We start from the raw sequence: 18326 nt of genomic DNA, 5'->3' as shown, positions 1-18326 counted from the left end.
TATAAAGCACTTTCAAGTTTTCAATGATGATCAGCACATCATTGAATTCATCACTAGTTAAGGGGCATTTGAATCACAAATCATTCATGAAGAGAACAAGGACAATGTCACAGATTACTAGAACCATTAGCAATTAAAACTTTAATACCAGAACCCAAAACATTAATACTGGAATGCTTAAGTCGCTAAATCTTAAGACAAATACAACTCCAAAATGCATGATATCAGTGGAGAGCCTAATTGATGAAGACTAATAGCATTACAAGACTAAGATGGTTGCACTTGAAGATGGAATGTGTTGAGACATGGACCAGCTCGGACTCGAACCTAGGACCTTTCATACGCTGTTGGAGTGCTCTACCACTGAGCTACTGGCCCCTCTTGGACCAGTCCATCGTCGGTTCAAGTGTGGCTTATTTCCAACACCAACACCCCCCCTTAAGCCACACCTCTCGTGTGCTTGGGGCTCCTAGCCTAGACCTGGCTCTGATACCATGTTGAGACATGGACCAACTAGGACTCGAACCTAGGACCTTCCAACACTAGTGGAGTGCTCTACCACTGAGCTACTGGCCCCTCTTGGACCAGTCCATCGTCGGTCCGGGTGTGGCTTATTTCCAACACCAACAAAATGATATTCAAATTCATGTTCAAAATCTAAAGATTACAGATTTTGTCTCTCTTTTATTTTCTAAGAAGACTTTCTTTCTATATTTACTTGAAGATATATTCAATATTTTATTGCTGGTTACTGATCGTAATTTCCTTTGTATTGCAGATCACTGTATAGAGCATTAATTGATTTCGATGTCTTTCTACAGCACTCGAATGGCATATATATATGTAAATAACCTTTGATCAAGGCATGCCTTGACAAGGCATGTCTCTTGACATGTCTTGATCATATGAAGTAGATGTCATTTCATAACAAATAATAACAAACTTTGTTTATACCCGATACCAATCGGTGTCATTTCAAAGGCTAATGATTATTGATTAACCTGATAACAATCGGTTTATTATAAGTGCAGATTGATAACCAAAATCGGTGATAGTTATCATACACGATAACTATGATATGCAATATTAATACGATCTGATCTGAAACATATGAACACGATCATGGCATAAGTAATATGATCATAACACGATCAATGGCAAGTTTGTATATGCTGTTTAAGTATCGATATATGCAAATCGATATTTGAAATCATGAAATATATATGAAGATGATTATAAGTTTATTCAATCAAACTGATTGATCAACATAAAGTCTACCATTTGTTTTGTAATTTCATCGATAAGTTAGATGATTGAATGAGAGATAAATGAAGTCTCTCATTCAATCATTTATCTGACCGACGCTACTTAGTTTCAACACTCCCTCTTAGCTAGGGAAGATAAATGGAGAACTATTTAAACTTTGAGATAATCATCTAAGTATATAGCATCACATTTCACATGATAACCAATATGTCATATAGCACATGACAAGTGTAAATATCACATCATCTCGTGATAAAGAATGTTTCCTATCTCATGATAGGATGTATTACATAACCTCGTAATACAAAGGATCATATCACATATGCTCGTGACATGATGTATCACATAACACGTGACACAGAAATATATCACATCATCTCGTGATATAGATATCACATAACATGTGATATCAGTATTGCATAACAGCGATACCATGGATATAAAATGCCCGAGAATATTAAATTCTCCTTATATCCAAGTTATGGTATGTGCACTGACATTACATCACATAATGTCTACCATAACATATCATCGCACATCCATGAGTCAAGATGATATCAAGTCAACATGATATCAACATTACAAGATCGTCACCTTATAATGTTAAATACAAGTGTTCATTATCTAAAAGATCGTCACCTCTTAGAAATGTACATAGGGGGTGGAGCCCATAAAGTCATAACACAACAAAAGAAGTTTACACATTAAACATCTCATATATTAGTACAGATAACAAAGCAAATTACAACTCAATCATACCAAGACCTTTCCTGAAGTGTTCAACTTTCACTCTGGATAGTGGTTTGGTAAGTATGTCTGTTGTCTGATCTCTTGTACTGATATACTTCAACTGAATCGCATTCCTATCCACCATATCTCTCACATGGTGATAAGGAATCTCTATGTGTTTGGATCTATCATGAAATACTAGATTCACAAAGAGTTTTATACAACTCTGATTATCACAATGAATTATAGTAGGTCTCAGTGGCTCACCGAACAATCCCACAAGCAATTTACGAAGCCATACTGCTTCTCTTGCAGCCATGGAAGCTACGATATATTCGGCCTCTGTCGAACTCTGAGCTATTGATGACTATTTCCTGCTAATCCAAGATATCATGGCTGAACCCAAACTAAAGCAGCATCCTAAGGTGCTTTTCCTGTTAGTCACACTTCCAACCCAATCTGAATTAGTGAACCCATGAATATCCAAATCAACTTTCTCAAACTTGAGGCCATAATTAAGAGTACCTTGAAGGTATCTCATAATGTTTCACAGCCATAATATGTATCTCCTTGGGCTCACACATGAACTGGCTCAAAGCATTTATTGCATAACAGATATCAGGTCTAGTATTGACCAGGTACATCAAGGATCCAATCATCTGCGTGTAGAGAGTAGGATCTACAAACGGGGAATCTGTTGCTGCCTCCTTTAGCTTGTGAAGATTTGTTTCCATGGGAGAAGTCATGGGTCTGCAGTTCATCATGCCAAATCTCTTCAATATGTCTAGGGTGTACTTCCCTTGATTAAGCACAATATTGTCAAAGTTTTGCCAAACTTTCAATCCAAGGAAGTAATGTAGAAGGCCTAAATCCTTCATATCAAACTCATTCTCAAGGTCTTTCTTACATTGATCAATAAGGTGACCTTCTCCTATAATCAAAGATCATCAACATACAAGATCAATATCAACATATCACCTTTGATTCGTTTGAAGTATAGATTTGGATCTGCATCATTCTTCAAGAATCCCAATCCCATGAGGTAGCTGTCAATTCTTTCATACCAGGCCTTGGGGGCTTGTTTCAGTCCATATAGGGCTTTCTTTAATCTGCACACATGTGATTCTGCATTGTGGATCTCAAACCCTTCTGGCTGCTCTAAGTAGACTTCCTCCTCAATTTTCCCATTCAAGAAAGCATTCTTTACATCTATCTAATGGACTTTCCATCCTTTGGCTGCTGCAATGGCTAGTACTGCTCTGACTGAGGTGTATCTAGCAATTGGAGCGAATGTCTCATCATAGTCTATTCCCTCTTTCTGTGAGAACCCTCTGGCTACAAATCTAGCTTTATATTTCTCTATGCTACCATCATGTTTGATTTTGAATAGCCACTTGGATGAAACAACAGATTTTCCTTTTGGTCTAGGAACAATTTCCCAAACATCATTGTTTAAGATGGATTGATATTCCTCTCTGACATGGGCATCTTTCCATACTTGATGTTTAAGTGCTTCTGATACATTAGAAGGTTCTGATTTGGAGAGATCATTCATTAAGGCTACATAGCTAGTACATCTTTGGGGCCTCCTACTTTCTCTAAAAGTCCCTGAAGGAGCTACAAAGTTCCTTGCATCTTCCACTATTTTGTGAACCCATAGTGGTCTTTTCTTAGGGTTTTCCTGGGGTGGAATCTGAACTTCATTCTCATTCTCTTCTGAATACTCCCTCTGAACCTCAAGAACAGGATACTTTTCTAGGTCTAAAGATGGAGCATAAGTTTCTTACTCAATAGAGTATCTAGCCCTTTTGAAAGCTATGTCTTCTTCAAATATTACATCTCTACTAAGTTCAATATTACTATGTCCAGGTACAAATACCCTATAGGCTTTAGAAGTTTCACTATACCCAACAAAGATCCCTTTTCTTCCAGAAGGCTCTAGTTTTGTTCTTTTCTCTTTAGGTATATGAATATAAACAGGGCATCCGAATATCCTAAAGTGAGTGATATCCGACTTTATTCCAGTGAAAACTTCTTCAGGGGTTTTGCCTTCAATGTGGGAGTGAGGACATCTATTTTGTATGTATACAGTAGTGTTGGAGGCTTCTGCCCAAAGATGAGTTTCTAAATTTTGATCAAGGAGCATGGCTTTAGCTACTTCTACAATAGTTCTATTCTTTCTCTCAGCAACCCCATTTTGTTGGGGGTTGTAAGGAACAGTGAACTCCCTCTTAATCCCAGCTTCTTTACAGAATTCCCTAAATATGTTTGAGGTGTATTCCCTCCCATTATCAATTCTTAGGGTTTTTATTTTCTTTCCTGAAGAGTTTTCAGAGAGAGATTTGAATTCCTTAAATCTCTTGAGGATCTCTTCAGATTCTTTACATTTAAGAAAGTAGATCCAGGTCTTCCTGGAGAAGTCAGCAATGAATATTACATAATATAGAAACCCTCCTAATGAAGGTACAGACATGGGCCCACATAGGTCTGAGTGAACTAGTTCTAAGACATTGCTTGTTTTACTAGAACTATTCAGAAAGGAACTCTTAGTATTCTTGCCTAGGGCACACCCCTTACATGTACCTGAATGGTATTGTTTTAACTTAGGTAAACCACTGACTAACTTTTCCATTGAAGATAGAGCACGAAAGTTTAAATGTCCTAATCTTCTATGCCAAATTTCATTAGAATCTGCAATCTCATGAAGTAGAGCTAGGTTAGGTTCAGTACATACCTCATACAAATAGCCTTTCCTATGCCCTATGGTTATAGCCTTCTTGATAGAAGAATTCTTTGGCCATGCCAACACTTTGCTATTCATGAAGGTTACGCTATACCCATCATCTTCAAGTGCAGAAACGGAGACTAGGTTCCTCTTGATGCCTGGAACGAGAAGAACTCCAGTGAGTTGGAGAGACATGCCTAACTTCAACTTAATGGTGCAAGTACCAATGCCTTTCACTGGATGTGTAGAGTCATCACCAATAGTTACCTCTTCATCAATCTCTTGTAACATGGAATCCAATAGTTCTCTATACCCTGTAATGTGTCTTGAAGACCCACTGTCTATGATCCAGCTGTTAGATTTGTTGGATACTTGGTTAGAGCAGAGTAGAATACATGTTTCTCGAAATCATGCTCTTCCTTATTCTTTTTCACTTTTGCAAATGTAGCTTCTTGTTTAATTCTATTTGGACATCTTGTTGCATAGTGCCCATATTGATCACATCTAAACATTGAACATGGGAAACATCTTTCTTAGATGAACCTTTCTCACGGTGGTTCTTCCTCTTCTTGAAGTGTTTCTTCTTGCTTTTCTTGTGGGAGTTCACATTTAGGACATGGAGATCTTCATCTATGTTCTTTTGTTTGATCCCTTTCTTGTTTAGTCTTGACTCTTCTTGAAGACAATCTGATCTTAGCTGGTCAAAGTTTGGATATTTAGCCCTTGCACTAATGCCTTAAACGAATGTTTCCCATGTACTAGGCAAACCATCTAGAGCAATAAGTGTTAGCTCTTTGCTTTGGATCTCATATCCAAGTGTTGCCAATTCATCCCTTAGTGCTGATATTCTCATAAAGTATGCATTGATTGATTCTCCTTTATTCATACTTATATGATTAATTTCCCTCTATAGAGCCAAGGTTCTACTTGCATTGTTTATTTCGAATGTGCTTTAGAGTGATTTGAACATATGGTAAGTAGTCTCATGTTTTGTCAGGATTGGCATAATATGATTTCTAACTCCATCGACTATGATCTTCATAGCCTTTTCATTCCCTTCAATCCATGCCGATTTGTCGGGGTCATTCTCTGGTTCTTTGGATTCATCTTTTATAAAAGATTCAACTTTATTTTCTCTTAGGATCATTTTTATTCTAAATTTCCATGCTGAGAAATTATCCCCCCCTTCAAGTCTATCCTCAAATCTGATAGCATTGGCCATAGAACTTGCACTTAAGAGGAGAAGCAAGCTATAATGCAAGCTCTCCAAGATTATATGGATGTCATTGTGTGGACCTATGAGACCTCAAGATATATAACATGTCTATTATTACTCATACAATTCCTTTTAATGCTGGTGCCACCCTTTTTGGCAAAGACAAAAGCCTATCAATGCCTTACTAGAGCCTCACATTTTCAAGGAAGTTCAGAAATTGTTATCAACTGGAATCATTTTCTCTATCAAGCATTCAACCTAAGTGGCAAACTTAGTGCCAGTGCACAAGAAAAATAGGGAAATTTGTCTATGTCAGCTTCCAAAATTTAAACAAGGCATCTCAAAAGTATAACTATTTGGTGCCTTCTTTCAATGAGGTGCTTCTAATTGACTAAAGATTTCAGTGACACATTTTGGGTGGTTTTAGCTCACCGTTTCCTGATTACCATTTGATGGTTTCATGTATCATTTCTCCCATTTATTGGGTCCTTGAGATGGAGGTTTCATAGTGAGTTTAGTAGCTATTGTAATGCTACTAGAATTGCTCTAGATCTCTTGTTGGTGATACTCCTATAAAGGCTTAAAATCTACAAGTGTATTGTAACCATTGATTACTAAATAATAAATTAAGTTGCTTTGGAGTGTGGAATTTTTCTCCCAAAAGGGTTTCCACACATAAATCATATGTTAAGGTATACTACTTTTGTGTTTATTTCCTTATAACTATATGACTAGTTTACTTTTCACACATACATCCTCTCATAGCTTAGTGTAGAAAGTATACCCTTACACATCAACTTCCTTACAAGAGATATTACATAGGTAATCAATAATCTAATAATCATAAATTCATAATAACCTTATGTATTCTCTATATCCATTGTTAATGTTTCTCACGCATTATTTAAGTTCATTGTGTATTATGTTACCATTTATTTTATTTACCAAGTCCAAGCCCAAGTCAAATGTTTGACCTGCCACTTTAAAGCCAAATCCAATATTTTGAACTATGCTATGAATCACCCAAAGGTGCATACTTGTGGATAAGGCGTTAGTGGCAACTAGATCATATACACTTGAAATCATCAAAAATAAATAATGGCCACTAAAAATAGATGGGATTTGTCTTTGTAAAGACGAGGACACATATTCTCATCCTCCAATGTTGAGGATTAAGGAAGCTTTCTTATGGGCACAGCCTACACGAACCCACACTCAGCCCTAGGCAAACATAGGGTCATCCCAAACCTATATCCAGCCAATTCGCCCATTATTTTTGTCAAATCCAACTTCTTAGCTAACACATGGTAAACTTAAGCTTTCAAATAAGAAAGTCACATATCATTAACTACTTGTAGTTCATATAACCTACACCACTATTGTTTTTTTCTCATTCCATCACTCAAGATTTTACAATCAAGTGTTGCTAGCACAATTCCTAATTGTTTTGACAATTTAAAATATTTAAAATAGATTGCTTGATAATTGTATTTATTTAGCCATTCACTAATTACTAAATACTTGTCTCCTCTTCTTAATTTCCTCAAGCCCCTTTTTCAATGCAAGAGCCACTCAATACTCAATAGCATGACACATTATTAAAATGCCTATTTATCCACAAATATAAGAAGCTTATTCTATTTAAGCTATATAGCAATTGATCACAAGTTAGTCTCATATCTTAAGAAGCTTATTCTATTAAAACTCTTCTTCAAATTGCAATTCAAAAACACGACTTCTTACTAGTTAGGTTACTCTCCACGCCCATCTTACAATATATTATACAAATCCAAAATTCTCAAGAAAAATTCTCTATACCTGGTACTAAATTTTAAAGTGTCAATTCTATGACAACGTCATCACCTTCTCTAAAAACCAAATAAACATGTCATCAATGATCACAAGTTAGTCTCATATCTCATATATTTTGTTTCTTATCAGCTACCTAAACAAACTTCAATTTCACTTGTTTATTCATCCTCTCTATTGTAGTTTCACCCCTTACAAATGTATTTAACTAGTAACAACCATCGTTAGTAATGTAGGAGCATTTGGGTCCCTGTAAAATCTTGCATCACCCAAAAATAGAATAAAGAATGGCTAAGAGGATTTTGGTTTTGAGGTGCAAGTTTTAAATAAATGGCATGCTTTTGGAGGAATCAACTAGGTCTTGGATCATTCCAACTGATTTGAGCAACAATAGAATACTCACAATTACATTTTTGGTAGCAAGATATCTAGTTGCTACATAAATCTTCAATTATCGTGCAACTATTTCCTAGTTGTTGGGCAACCATTCTTAGTTGTTGCACAACAGCTTTTTAGTTGCTGCACAATTGTTTCCTACTTGTTGCATAAACATTCTTAGTTGTTGTGCAACTATTCTTCATTATAGATACATTTGACTTTTCATCGAACGTTTGGCAAGCAAAGTCCCTAAGCTATTTGAACCAAAAATGAAGCAAATGGAATTCAAAAAATTTTATCTTAGATGATTGACATAGAGCCTTCTAGAGGCCATAATTTTTAACCCAGGAGTTCAGTTAGAACAAGCTTGGGATTTTTCCAAATAGAGTTTTTACATTAATTTCCAACTCTTACATGTAATTAGACTGGTAAGTAAAAAAATAGTGTTTCTTTAATTGTTTTCAAATAATTGAAAACTTTCATAAGGTCATATGGATAGGCATGCAAATTACCAAAAAAAGGCAAGTTAAGAAAGTTGCTAAAATTTGGCAAAAAAGTAAAAATTTTGAATTTTACTGAAAATTGTCAAAAAAGGTAATTTTTGGATTTGTACTTTAAAGGAAGTTTGTTTTCATTTTTGGGTGAAGAGAATGAGGAATGAAGCAAAATTAATTAAGTTCTCTGAGTTTTTCAATGTTTTGTTCTCAATAATACAAATAAATTTTATGTTGCAAATTTTGTCTACATCATTTGGTATTAGTGCATGAAGATGGCTAGGAGAGGAAAAGGAAGAGGAGGTCTTGCCTAGATGCATAGAGATATGGAAAATCTTTAGAGACAAGTAGCAAAGCTTACGGGTTTGATAGCATATCAAAGAACAAGGGGAAATAAAGTTGATGAAGAAATAAGACAAGGAGGTGAAAATCAACATGTCCAACATGAAGAGTTAGAACAATTAGAGAGCCTAACCTTTAAAGAAATGATACTCAAAGCATTAGAAGAAATGAAAACAAAGGAATCAAAATTGAAGTTTTTGATTATGTGGGTAGTCTTAACCAAAGGAGCCAATAGATTTGTTGAACAGTATGGAAAAACACTTAAAATGGAAGACTGTGGTGAAGGAAAAGAAGCTAAGATTTGCATGCACTAAATTGAAGGGTCGTGCAATGATTTGGTGGGATCATCTACAAAAGGAAAGAGTTAGAAAGGGGAAAGATGAAATTAGAACATGAAGTAAAATGGAGAAGCTGAGAGAGAAATTCATGCTTGTTGATTATGCATAAATTGTTTTTGGTCAATTTCAAATTTGAAGTGAAAGTCTACCATGCAAGACTACAAATGAATTTTACAAATTGTCCATTTGAGTGGAGCATCAAGAAACCAATAAATAGATGGCTGCAAGGTATGTAAATGGTTTAAAATTCTCTATTCAAGATGAATTGAGCATGCATAGAATTCGCAATATGGAAGAGGCATACCAATTAGCTTTAAAGGCAGAAAGAAGATAATAGACGATATTTCTAGAGGAATTGAGGAGCGAGAGGAAATACAAAATATCCATTGTAGAGTGATTTAAATTATGGTAAGGGAGGATCATCTCAAGGAGCAGAAAAATTAGATGATACCTAGCAAGACTTCCAAACTCAACAAAGAGGAAGAGGGTTTCAGAGGGGTAGAGACTATGTTGGTGGTAGAGGATGGGAATACTCACAAAGACCTTTCATTTTCTTTAGTCATGGTGAAGAGGGTCATAGGGCATTTGAATGTCCAAACTATCACATACAAGAACAACCTAGATCAAACTTGGTTCAAGCTAAAGATGAGGAAGAAAGGAAAGATCTAAAGGTTCCACTAGATGTTGGAAAGAGTCTCATGATGAGAAGGACAATGGCAATTCCAAAGGAAGAGAAAGTGAAGAAAAAAGGTCATGATGATTCTTGACTTCGAAAAAATATCTTTCAAACCAGATGCACTTTAGGAGGAAAGGTAGGTTAAGTTATTGTTGATGATGGAAGTTGTGAAAACATGGTTTCTAGAAAAGTGGTAGATAAAAAACATGGTTTCTAGAAAAGTGGTAGATAAACTAAAATTCAATGTGAAAAACATCCCATCCTTACCTAGTTCCATAATTTAAAAAGGGCAATAAGTCATTGTTTCTAAGAGATGCTTGATCAGTTTTTGCATATAGGAAAGACTTATAAGGATGAAGTATGGTGTGATATCATTCCAATGGATGCACGCCATGTGTTGTTGGGAAGTCCATGGCAATATGATAGGAAGGTAATGCATGATGTGGGTAAGAATAAATACACTTTTTGGAAGGACGGTTGTAAAGTGATTTTATTACCTCCTACAGATGAAGGATAAGTTGAAATGATAAAGTTTTCAAAAATAAAAGTACAGTTGAGAATGAAGATAAGGTTGTTGCAGCAATAGAGGAGGAGGAGGTACACATTACTTTTTCTAATTTTATTAAAGATGAAATGCATATAGAAGAAGAGATGGAAGGAAAGGTAGTGGTAAAGGATGATAAGTGTGAGGAAGTAGTGGATTGGAAACAAAAAGTTCCAGATAGAAGAAAGAAAAAGTTTGCACATGTTTTGGACAAGAAAATAATGTACACACAACAAGGTCATTACAATAAGTATATGGTGGGCTAGAACAAAAAGATAACACATGGATTATAGAATGGGTATTTAAGAATATGGATCATGATAAGTGGTACAAGTTTCAGGAGAGTAACTCACAAGAGCAGAGCTTTTTCAACCAGAGGAGAATGATACAAGGACTTCCAAAAGCCATAATTGTTGACCCAAGAATAAGATTGGAGCAAGCTTGGGGTTTTTCCAAATTGAGTTTTTAAATTAATTTCCAACTCTTGCATGTAATTAAATTATCAAGTTAAAAAAAAATAGAGTCACTTTAGTTAGTTTTAGGTCATGTGGAAAAGCATGCAAAATTACCAAAAAAAAGTCAACTTAAGAAAGTTGCTGATTGCTAAAAATAGGGAAATTTTCAGATTTTGCTAAAAATTGCCAAAAGAAAGGAAACTCAATGTGACTTTCAAACTTGAGCAATCTTGTTTAGAACTACTTAGCATGAAGAAAAATCCACCTAGATGAATAGGTAGGACATAGTGATTGGGAATCACTTTGCCAATCATCATGAGTATGTTTAAAGCCAAGAAAATGAAGCAAAACAATGGCAATAACAAAAACAAAAACCTCTAGACAGTTTTGTGCAACAATACATTAGACATTAGGGAAACAATAGGGAAGGTGAAAACAATACATTAGACAGTTTTATGCAAAGGCATGCCCTAAAATGTGATAGGTCTACAAGTTTGACAAACGAAGGGAAACAATAGTGGGGGCAGGAGTATGGACAAATTGCAATATGTTCTTGGATAAAAATCTTGCCCAAACAACACAAGCAGATACCCAAAGTGTGACCATTGAGGTGTCTACAAGCAAAGGTCTATGCACAAATCTAGGGAATGGACCATACAAACTTGAATCACATCTGCGATGACTTAGAGCTACACTGCACCATGGATATTTATTGTTGTAAGCCATACTTGGCAGGCATGTGGGATTTTTATTCATCCTAGTTATTGAATTTCCCATATGCTTATTTCTAAATGTGTAATAAGTTCAGCCTTCTTTTCAACTTCTTGTATGATTGGAAGGGCAGATTTTATTTTAATAAAGATGTCATTGTTTTGCTTCCATCAAGCATTATGAATTTTAGAGTGGATTTGTAAGCTGCAAGGTTTGGGTTGTCTTTCATTGGACCCCCCTACTAGAGTGCATCAGTTACATATGCAAGATTCTTAAAAAGGATTCTGTAAACCGCCTACCACATTTAAAGTGCCAACTGCTAAGCAACATTGTATTGGAATATCAGGCACTTGTCTCAAAATTCATAGAATTTATTTTCTATGGTGTCTACTCACTTTTATTTCTTATTATCAACATCAACAAAGTTCAATTCACTTTTTTTCATTTGTCCTCACTTTTTTAACTTGCAATTCAACATGACCCTTTGTTATTGATTTTGACTAAGTTGCAACCATCATACAGCATGTTTTATAAATTCAAGAATTCCTAAACTTTCTATGTCCACTTCAAAAAAATCAGTCTTTAACTAGTTTGTCAAACTTTCAGAAAAAAGTAGATAGATCAGTCTTTGGTGTCAGGATCTATTATTCTGTTGTACTTGAGTAATAATTTCTTTTGATTCTTACTAGTTGCCTAAATGAAGTTTGACTCACAAAATTTGAATGAACATACATTCATAAAACTTTTAGACACTTATATACAGTGAATCGGGTGAAAAGTAAAAGATAGCCATTGATTCTTTTTACTTATATAACACTCCTATAATGTGTGTGTATGAAAAAAAGTCTCCTTGGTCACTTATTTTCTGTTTGCATAAACTCTGTCTAGAAACATGGAAACAATTTATGCTAGTAATATTAGGTCATGCACTAAAACACGGGAAGAACGATCTCTACCTCAATATTAATGCTACATGGATGATGTTGAATTTGAGCCCTACAAAAACCTATTCACAGTCATAAACCTTCCAGAGACACAAGCTCTCTTGGAAGTCACTACAATTTAAAACTGAGTCATTCTACCACTCTTAACAAGATCCAAATCGTCCTTCACAGCCTTTTAACTTTTCTATAAGAAGTCATTTTCCTAGAAAAATGATAAAGTTCTCTTTGAATCATCCATTCTCCAATATTATAAAAGTAAAAAGATTCAAAAAAAGTTATCTATCCAAACCTACGTTACTGCAGTTGAGATCAATAAAAAGCAAATTTATACAGGTCACATGAAATTATGGTGAGAAAACAAGTCTCTTGATTAGCCCCTCCTTTCACTTCGGCATTATTGAGCAATATCCTCCTATTATAAACCAAAATAATGCAGTCAAACTATCCTTTGCCTTAGAGTTTGGACAAGGTCAAAGCATGGCTACCAAGATGATGTTTATTATAATCCAAAGTAGGTAAACCGGATAAAGGAAGAAAATTAATAAACACGGAAAAACTTAAAGAGTCTAAAAGCAATATAATAAATTGATAATAAAATTTGCCAACTAAGAGTAGTATTGCTTATAATGGTTTCTGCAAGTTCCAAATTTGTATCAATGCATCTAGAGCACCTAGAAATGCAATATAAGTTAAGGGAAAAGAAAATCTTCCAAGCATTATGATATATAGCGAAAGCATGCTCTTTCACAAAATCCTCAAGTGGATGAAAAGGTCCAAGAAACGAGATGTATCAGAATGTGATAGTTTCTAATTTCCAAAACTACCATGCAATTGTACCACAATGTTATTTTAAAAAAGATAGAAAACTTGACGCAATTGTCTGCATGCAAATCTAATGAGAACTCTAGTAGAAGAATTTAGCAAGAAGACAGAGTAAATTTATCACCAAATATCTCTAAAGTGTCTTCCATATGCACAATTGACACATTCAATTACAATACTCTGAATGCAAATTCACAAACATTTGAGCAAGGTCTTTTTTGAAGGTAATGCTCCTTGTTGATGGATAAAATAAAAGTGATTATCAATAGAAAAGCCATCAGTAGAAAAGTTCAAATTTTGTACATTAAGTGATTGAGCTTATCAGGTACAAATTTTTACACGTGGGCTAAGATATTCTTATCCAAGTAGCTCAACAAATAATAAGTACTCAATGCCCTCATGTTATTTAGCAGTGCAAGTAACAAAATAGATTTAAAAGTTTGCAGCATGCATCAAAACATTTTAAATCCTCAAAGCATTTTAGGAGATGAAACGGTTGAATCCAATATGTATTGATATTAGGAGTTGCTTTTGCTATGTAATTGTTTTTTTATCTTGTTTTACGGTGCATTAGTAAATACTACAGTCAGACTTCTTACTTCTGTGAGCACTCTAAGAATGATAATCTAAAGTAATCATAATGCATTACCTGACACAATCTAGCATTAAAAGCCTAAACACAGTTTTGTTGACAATAAACACAAGCAATGTGCCTCTCACCCTCCTTTATAATAGATAGAATAAGCACCCCTGCAAGTTATGCAATCCATCTTAATAAGAGATCCTTGACTAAAAGAACTGAACTCATGTACAATATAGTGATAAGATGGTAGACCCAAGCATTGATATAGGTCTGTTGAAAAAGATAATGTCCATGTCGTATGCATACAGATACAGTATCTGATGCAGGTAAAAAATATGATATGAATATGAAAGATTATAAATGATCTAGGATTAGAATACAGCTAGGGCATGGAAGATATAAATATGCATACAAAAAGTACCAAAAGAAGATAGAAAATTCGAAATAGCATTTAAGTTGAAAATATAACTCAAAATAGTGAAAAATTAGAAGAGAGATGGCCTAATACAGCCTTCAGATACAGTCAGACACATCCTTACCTTATCCAGGCCATATCATACCAAAACCCATGCTATATACAGATATGGAGGTGTATACAGTACATCTGAATAAAATATATTGGAAAAGAAACTCGACAGTTCATGAAGACCCAATGAATAGGAATTACCGGGTCAAATTGTATACAATAGGGCTACATAGTACATGCAAACCTTCACTACACTCCTAGAAAAGTAATAGATCAAAATGCAACATCATACTTCAATTCATACAATCCAAGCAAGGCCATCAAAACCACTAGTCCTTAGGATAGGCTTTGAGCAACTATTAAAAATTATTAACTCCCCTAAGTCTAGATGCTCCCTCTGTAGGTTCAAAACTCCTATTTAAACATGGAGTGCGAATTGTGTTATCCACAAAACAGAGAGAGAACATACAAGATTGAAATCACTTATCTATTATAAGGAAATCTCATTGGGAAAAATGCAACAAATCACAACAGGCTCAAACTCTGTAAAAATTCCATATCCTATATTTCACTAAGTCCAAAAATAATTAGGCACCAATATTTCACTAAATCTAAAAAATATTTAGGCAACAATTCAACCATCAATTATCTTATAATCTTCCAAAAGAGTAAGTTGAACAAACATAAGAAAACTACAGCTATCACCTTTCTGCTTTTAATCAGCTTATTCTCCAACTCTGCTTTTGCCCGAGATTGTCGCCGTCGCAAAATTCCATGATATTGCTTTGCATTTACATAGACAGGCTCCTCAACTGTATCTGATAGAGGTAATGGAAGACCAGCTTGTTGCACCCCAAGCATAGGAGCAGGAATCTACGCATATTTCACCAATTATAAGGGTCAAATAAATCATATAACTAATAACAATGTAAACCATGAAAATAGCTCTTGAAACAAATTATTTCTTTTGCAATATAACATGTTTGTGCCCTAAGCTAACGAGGTATATAATCAGCGCTTAAACCAACGAGATAAAATCTTTACAAAATCACAAGTGACAAAAATTTGAATTAAAAAATACCATTCGTGGACCATATGCAGCAATGTAGCTTGCATAGTAGGAATCTGGATATGGAAATGCAGCTCGAGCCTGCCATAAAGGATCGCTTCCCTAGAAAATGACATCACAATTTCAGATATATAAAAACCCAAACATTTAGCAATTGCAAATTTGACTTACAAGCAAAATCTTCTCTGTGTGAAAAAAATCTCATTCAAAGTCATTCTGAAACCAACACCTTAAATTCCAAATTTTGGAATTGATCTCTGTAACAGAAGAACAATTTAACAACGTTTTCTTTTGGGCAATTCATCTAGCTTGTAAACAACCTTCATAAGCCTTGCAATAGTAAAGCATGGCAATGCCCAAGAACGATAATATCCTACAAATAAAGGTAAAACTCACAGAATGTACTAGTTCAAGATGACTTTGCCGCATTACAAAATCTGCAGGTGTTGGTGATATAATAGTTGATGAACCTTGCTGTTGCTGCTGCTGCTGCTGCAATGGTTGTTGGTGTTGCTCATCCGATGCACTGCTTTCGGTGCCTTAATATCAACAAACACACATACTAAGGAACAGTGGACACAAAATAATAAATATATATTATATAATGATCAGAAACATTTTTTTAAGTTCAAAATTTACATTAATACGTTTTGAACAGCAAATTTCCATATCAAGCTGGCGGCATTCATGGTCGGATTTACATAGAACATGAAAGCAAAAAAATGGTGAATAAGAAAACAACCCGCAGGATAAAGAACAGAACTTTATCGACGTTCACAAGTGATAAATAAGGTGCATGGGACACAAAAACACATGCAGTTACTAAAGAAAACAAGTTGAGAAAAACAGTGAATAGGGAAAAGCATCAGCCACAAGAAGGAAAATATTATATTAATTCCCACAAGTGACTGAAGTAAATCAATGCGACACGGGAATAAATCTAGTTACAAAAGAAAACTTACAAAAGTACTCTGGGTATTAAGAACCCTAAGCGCTAAAATAGCGACCAAGAACATAAACTCTAATGCGACGAAAGCATAAATTGAGTGGAGGCAATTAGACCATTACAACCAAGTAGGTCTATTAAAAAATAGCACAAGCAACTGTTGACTCTAAATTAAGCAGGGACAGTACCCAATTTATAAGAAAACAATTAGTGGAAACTGAGGACAGCCTCGCAAACAGCAGTAGGTCACGAGATCCAAACCTACGCGATACAAAATCTAAATTAATATATTCACGGTTAAGTGTAAAGTTTGTCCCACAAAGGAGACACAAATATAAATGAAAGGGCAATAGTAAATGTGAGACATCCTGGTTTCTGCCAAAGACATAATGGGGTATAAAGAGTGGCTTCCAACATGATAAAGGCCAGATTCTTCCAAGAAAAGTTTTTGGCGAATTGGGTTCTTTCTAGGTTAATTTTCTATACAGTAAATGGAGCTTCTTGGAGTTTACAAGAATTACAAGAAATTTTAACTTGCTTTAACTCCAAAAATGCAGCTCAATTTACTGTAAATTTTGGCAGCCCTAACTATATCCAAAGTAGATTTAAAGAGCATATCGCCTTAAATAAATCCTATTTCAAAATATCCTCCATAATTTACTTGAACCAATATGCCATAACCATCTAAGCACACTCACTACCTGATCTGATGCAATATAGTTAAAAATCACCTTACCATGACCGAAGTGTCATAATCACTCAACAAACTCAAGAATAAAAACCGAAAGCACAGTACCGAATTTCGTAGGCTGAGCCTGCATCGTAAACTGCTTGCTGTTTCACCGCTTTTCCTTTTTTTCTCCCTCTCTCTCTGTCTACTTGAGTATCTGGCTGAGATTCGAACTGAGACCGCACGCTTCTCCAACACAAAATCAAAATGAAAAAACACTCCTATTCAGAAAGCTAGGCATCACCTCCACATCCTTCCCTGCAACAGCCATTCAAATTCTAAGCCATAAAATCTGAATAAAGCAGAAAAAAAAGCTGAAGAAAAGAACATGACTGCTATTTAATTGTCCTGGCTCAGCCGGAACAGATCATCTAAGCCCTTAGTACTAAGCGTCCTATAATACCATAATGGCTGCTATAATCATTATAGGTACTATGATTGAAATTTGTGAACCTGTACAAACAGCTCTGCGTGTGTATCAACTGAGCTAAATACAAGTATATATCATCAAACAGAACACAAATCCTCCATATCTGTCATCAATTACAGAAACACAACAATGGAGAACACAAGTCTAAATATAGAGAGCATACAATTGTGCAGTTTTGAAGATTCATCGGGTGTCAAAATACAGCCAATGATAGGCAAAATTGGGTGAAGAAATGGAGGAGAATTCGAGGATTGGACTCACCTCAGTTGCTCCCTCTACCGATCAGCAAATGGCATTTTAAGAATTGGGAAAACAACTTCTTCCAGATATCTTCTAATTTACACACGTCTAAATCTTCTCGCCCCCAGGGTCTCCCTCCTAGATTTTGTATGCCATAGGTAGGCAAATCTTTTGTTTTAATAGTAATTTAATTTTTTAAATAATAAATTAGATTATTTTATTTTATTGTTTACATGTGAGTGCCGTGTAGCAATAAATGAGCTATTTTCCAAAAAAATTAACAATAGGTAAGAAGCTTCCATTAAAATCTTTTTAATAATAAATTAGATTTTGTGTGTTATGGGTAGGTAAATTATTTTTTATAAAAATTTAATGTTTAAAAAATTAATTATATTAAATTAATTTTTACATGT

At 34.9% G+C, this 18326-nt stretch overlaps 1 protein-coding gene and 1 non-coding gene across 4 annotated transcripts in view; both read right to left on the bottom strand.

Moving 5' to 3' along the window:
* LOC131033235 (nuclear transcription factor Y subunit A-7) overlaps positions 1 to 18085 on the bottom strand; it is a 32131-nt gene extending 14046 nt beyond the window's left edge. The window contains exons 1-5 of one of the 3 annotated variants that reach the window (XM_057964405.2): positions 17935 to 18085; positions 17310 to 17501; positions 15964 to 16106; positions 15580 to 15669; positions 15204 to 15371 (exon numbers count right to left, since the gene is read on the bottom strand). In XM_057964405.2, the coding sequence (XP_057820388.2) occupies positions 15204 to 15371; positions 15580 to 15669; positions 15964 to 16106; positions 17310 to 17334 (426 nt within the window). In that variant the 5' untranslated portion in view covers positions 17335 to 17501; positions 17935 to 18085. The other 2 variants (XM_057964404.2, XM_057964406.2) reach the window with 2 other exon arrangements.
* Positions 506 to 576, bottom strand: TRNAT-AGU (transfer RNA threonine (anticodon AGU)). The gene has a single exon. It is a non-coding gene; the product is annotated as a tRNA-Thr (tRNA).
* Positions 18086 to 18326: the final 241 nt, after the last annotated feature.

The sequence above is a fragment of the Cryptomeria japonica genome, chromosome 6 (assembly GCF_030272615.1).
Source record: "Cryptomeria japonica chromosome 6, Sugi_1.0, whole genome shotgun sequence".
Lineage (NCBI taxonomy): Eukaryota > Viridiplantae > Streptophyta > Pinopsida > Cupressales > Cupressaceae > Cryptomeria > Cryptomeria japonica.
The sequence above is the reverse complement of the archived record's forward strand: the minus strand, read 5'-3'. Positions and strand labels throughout refer to the sequence as shown.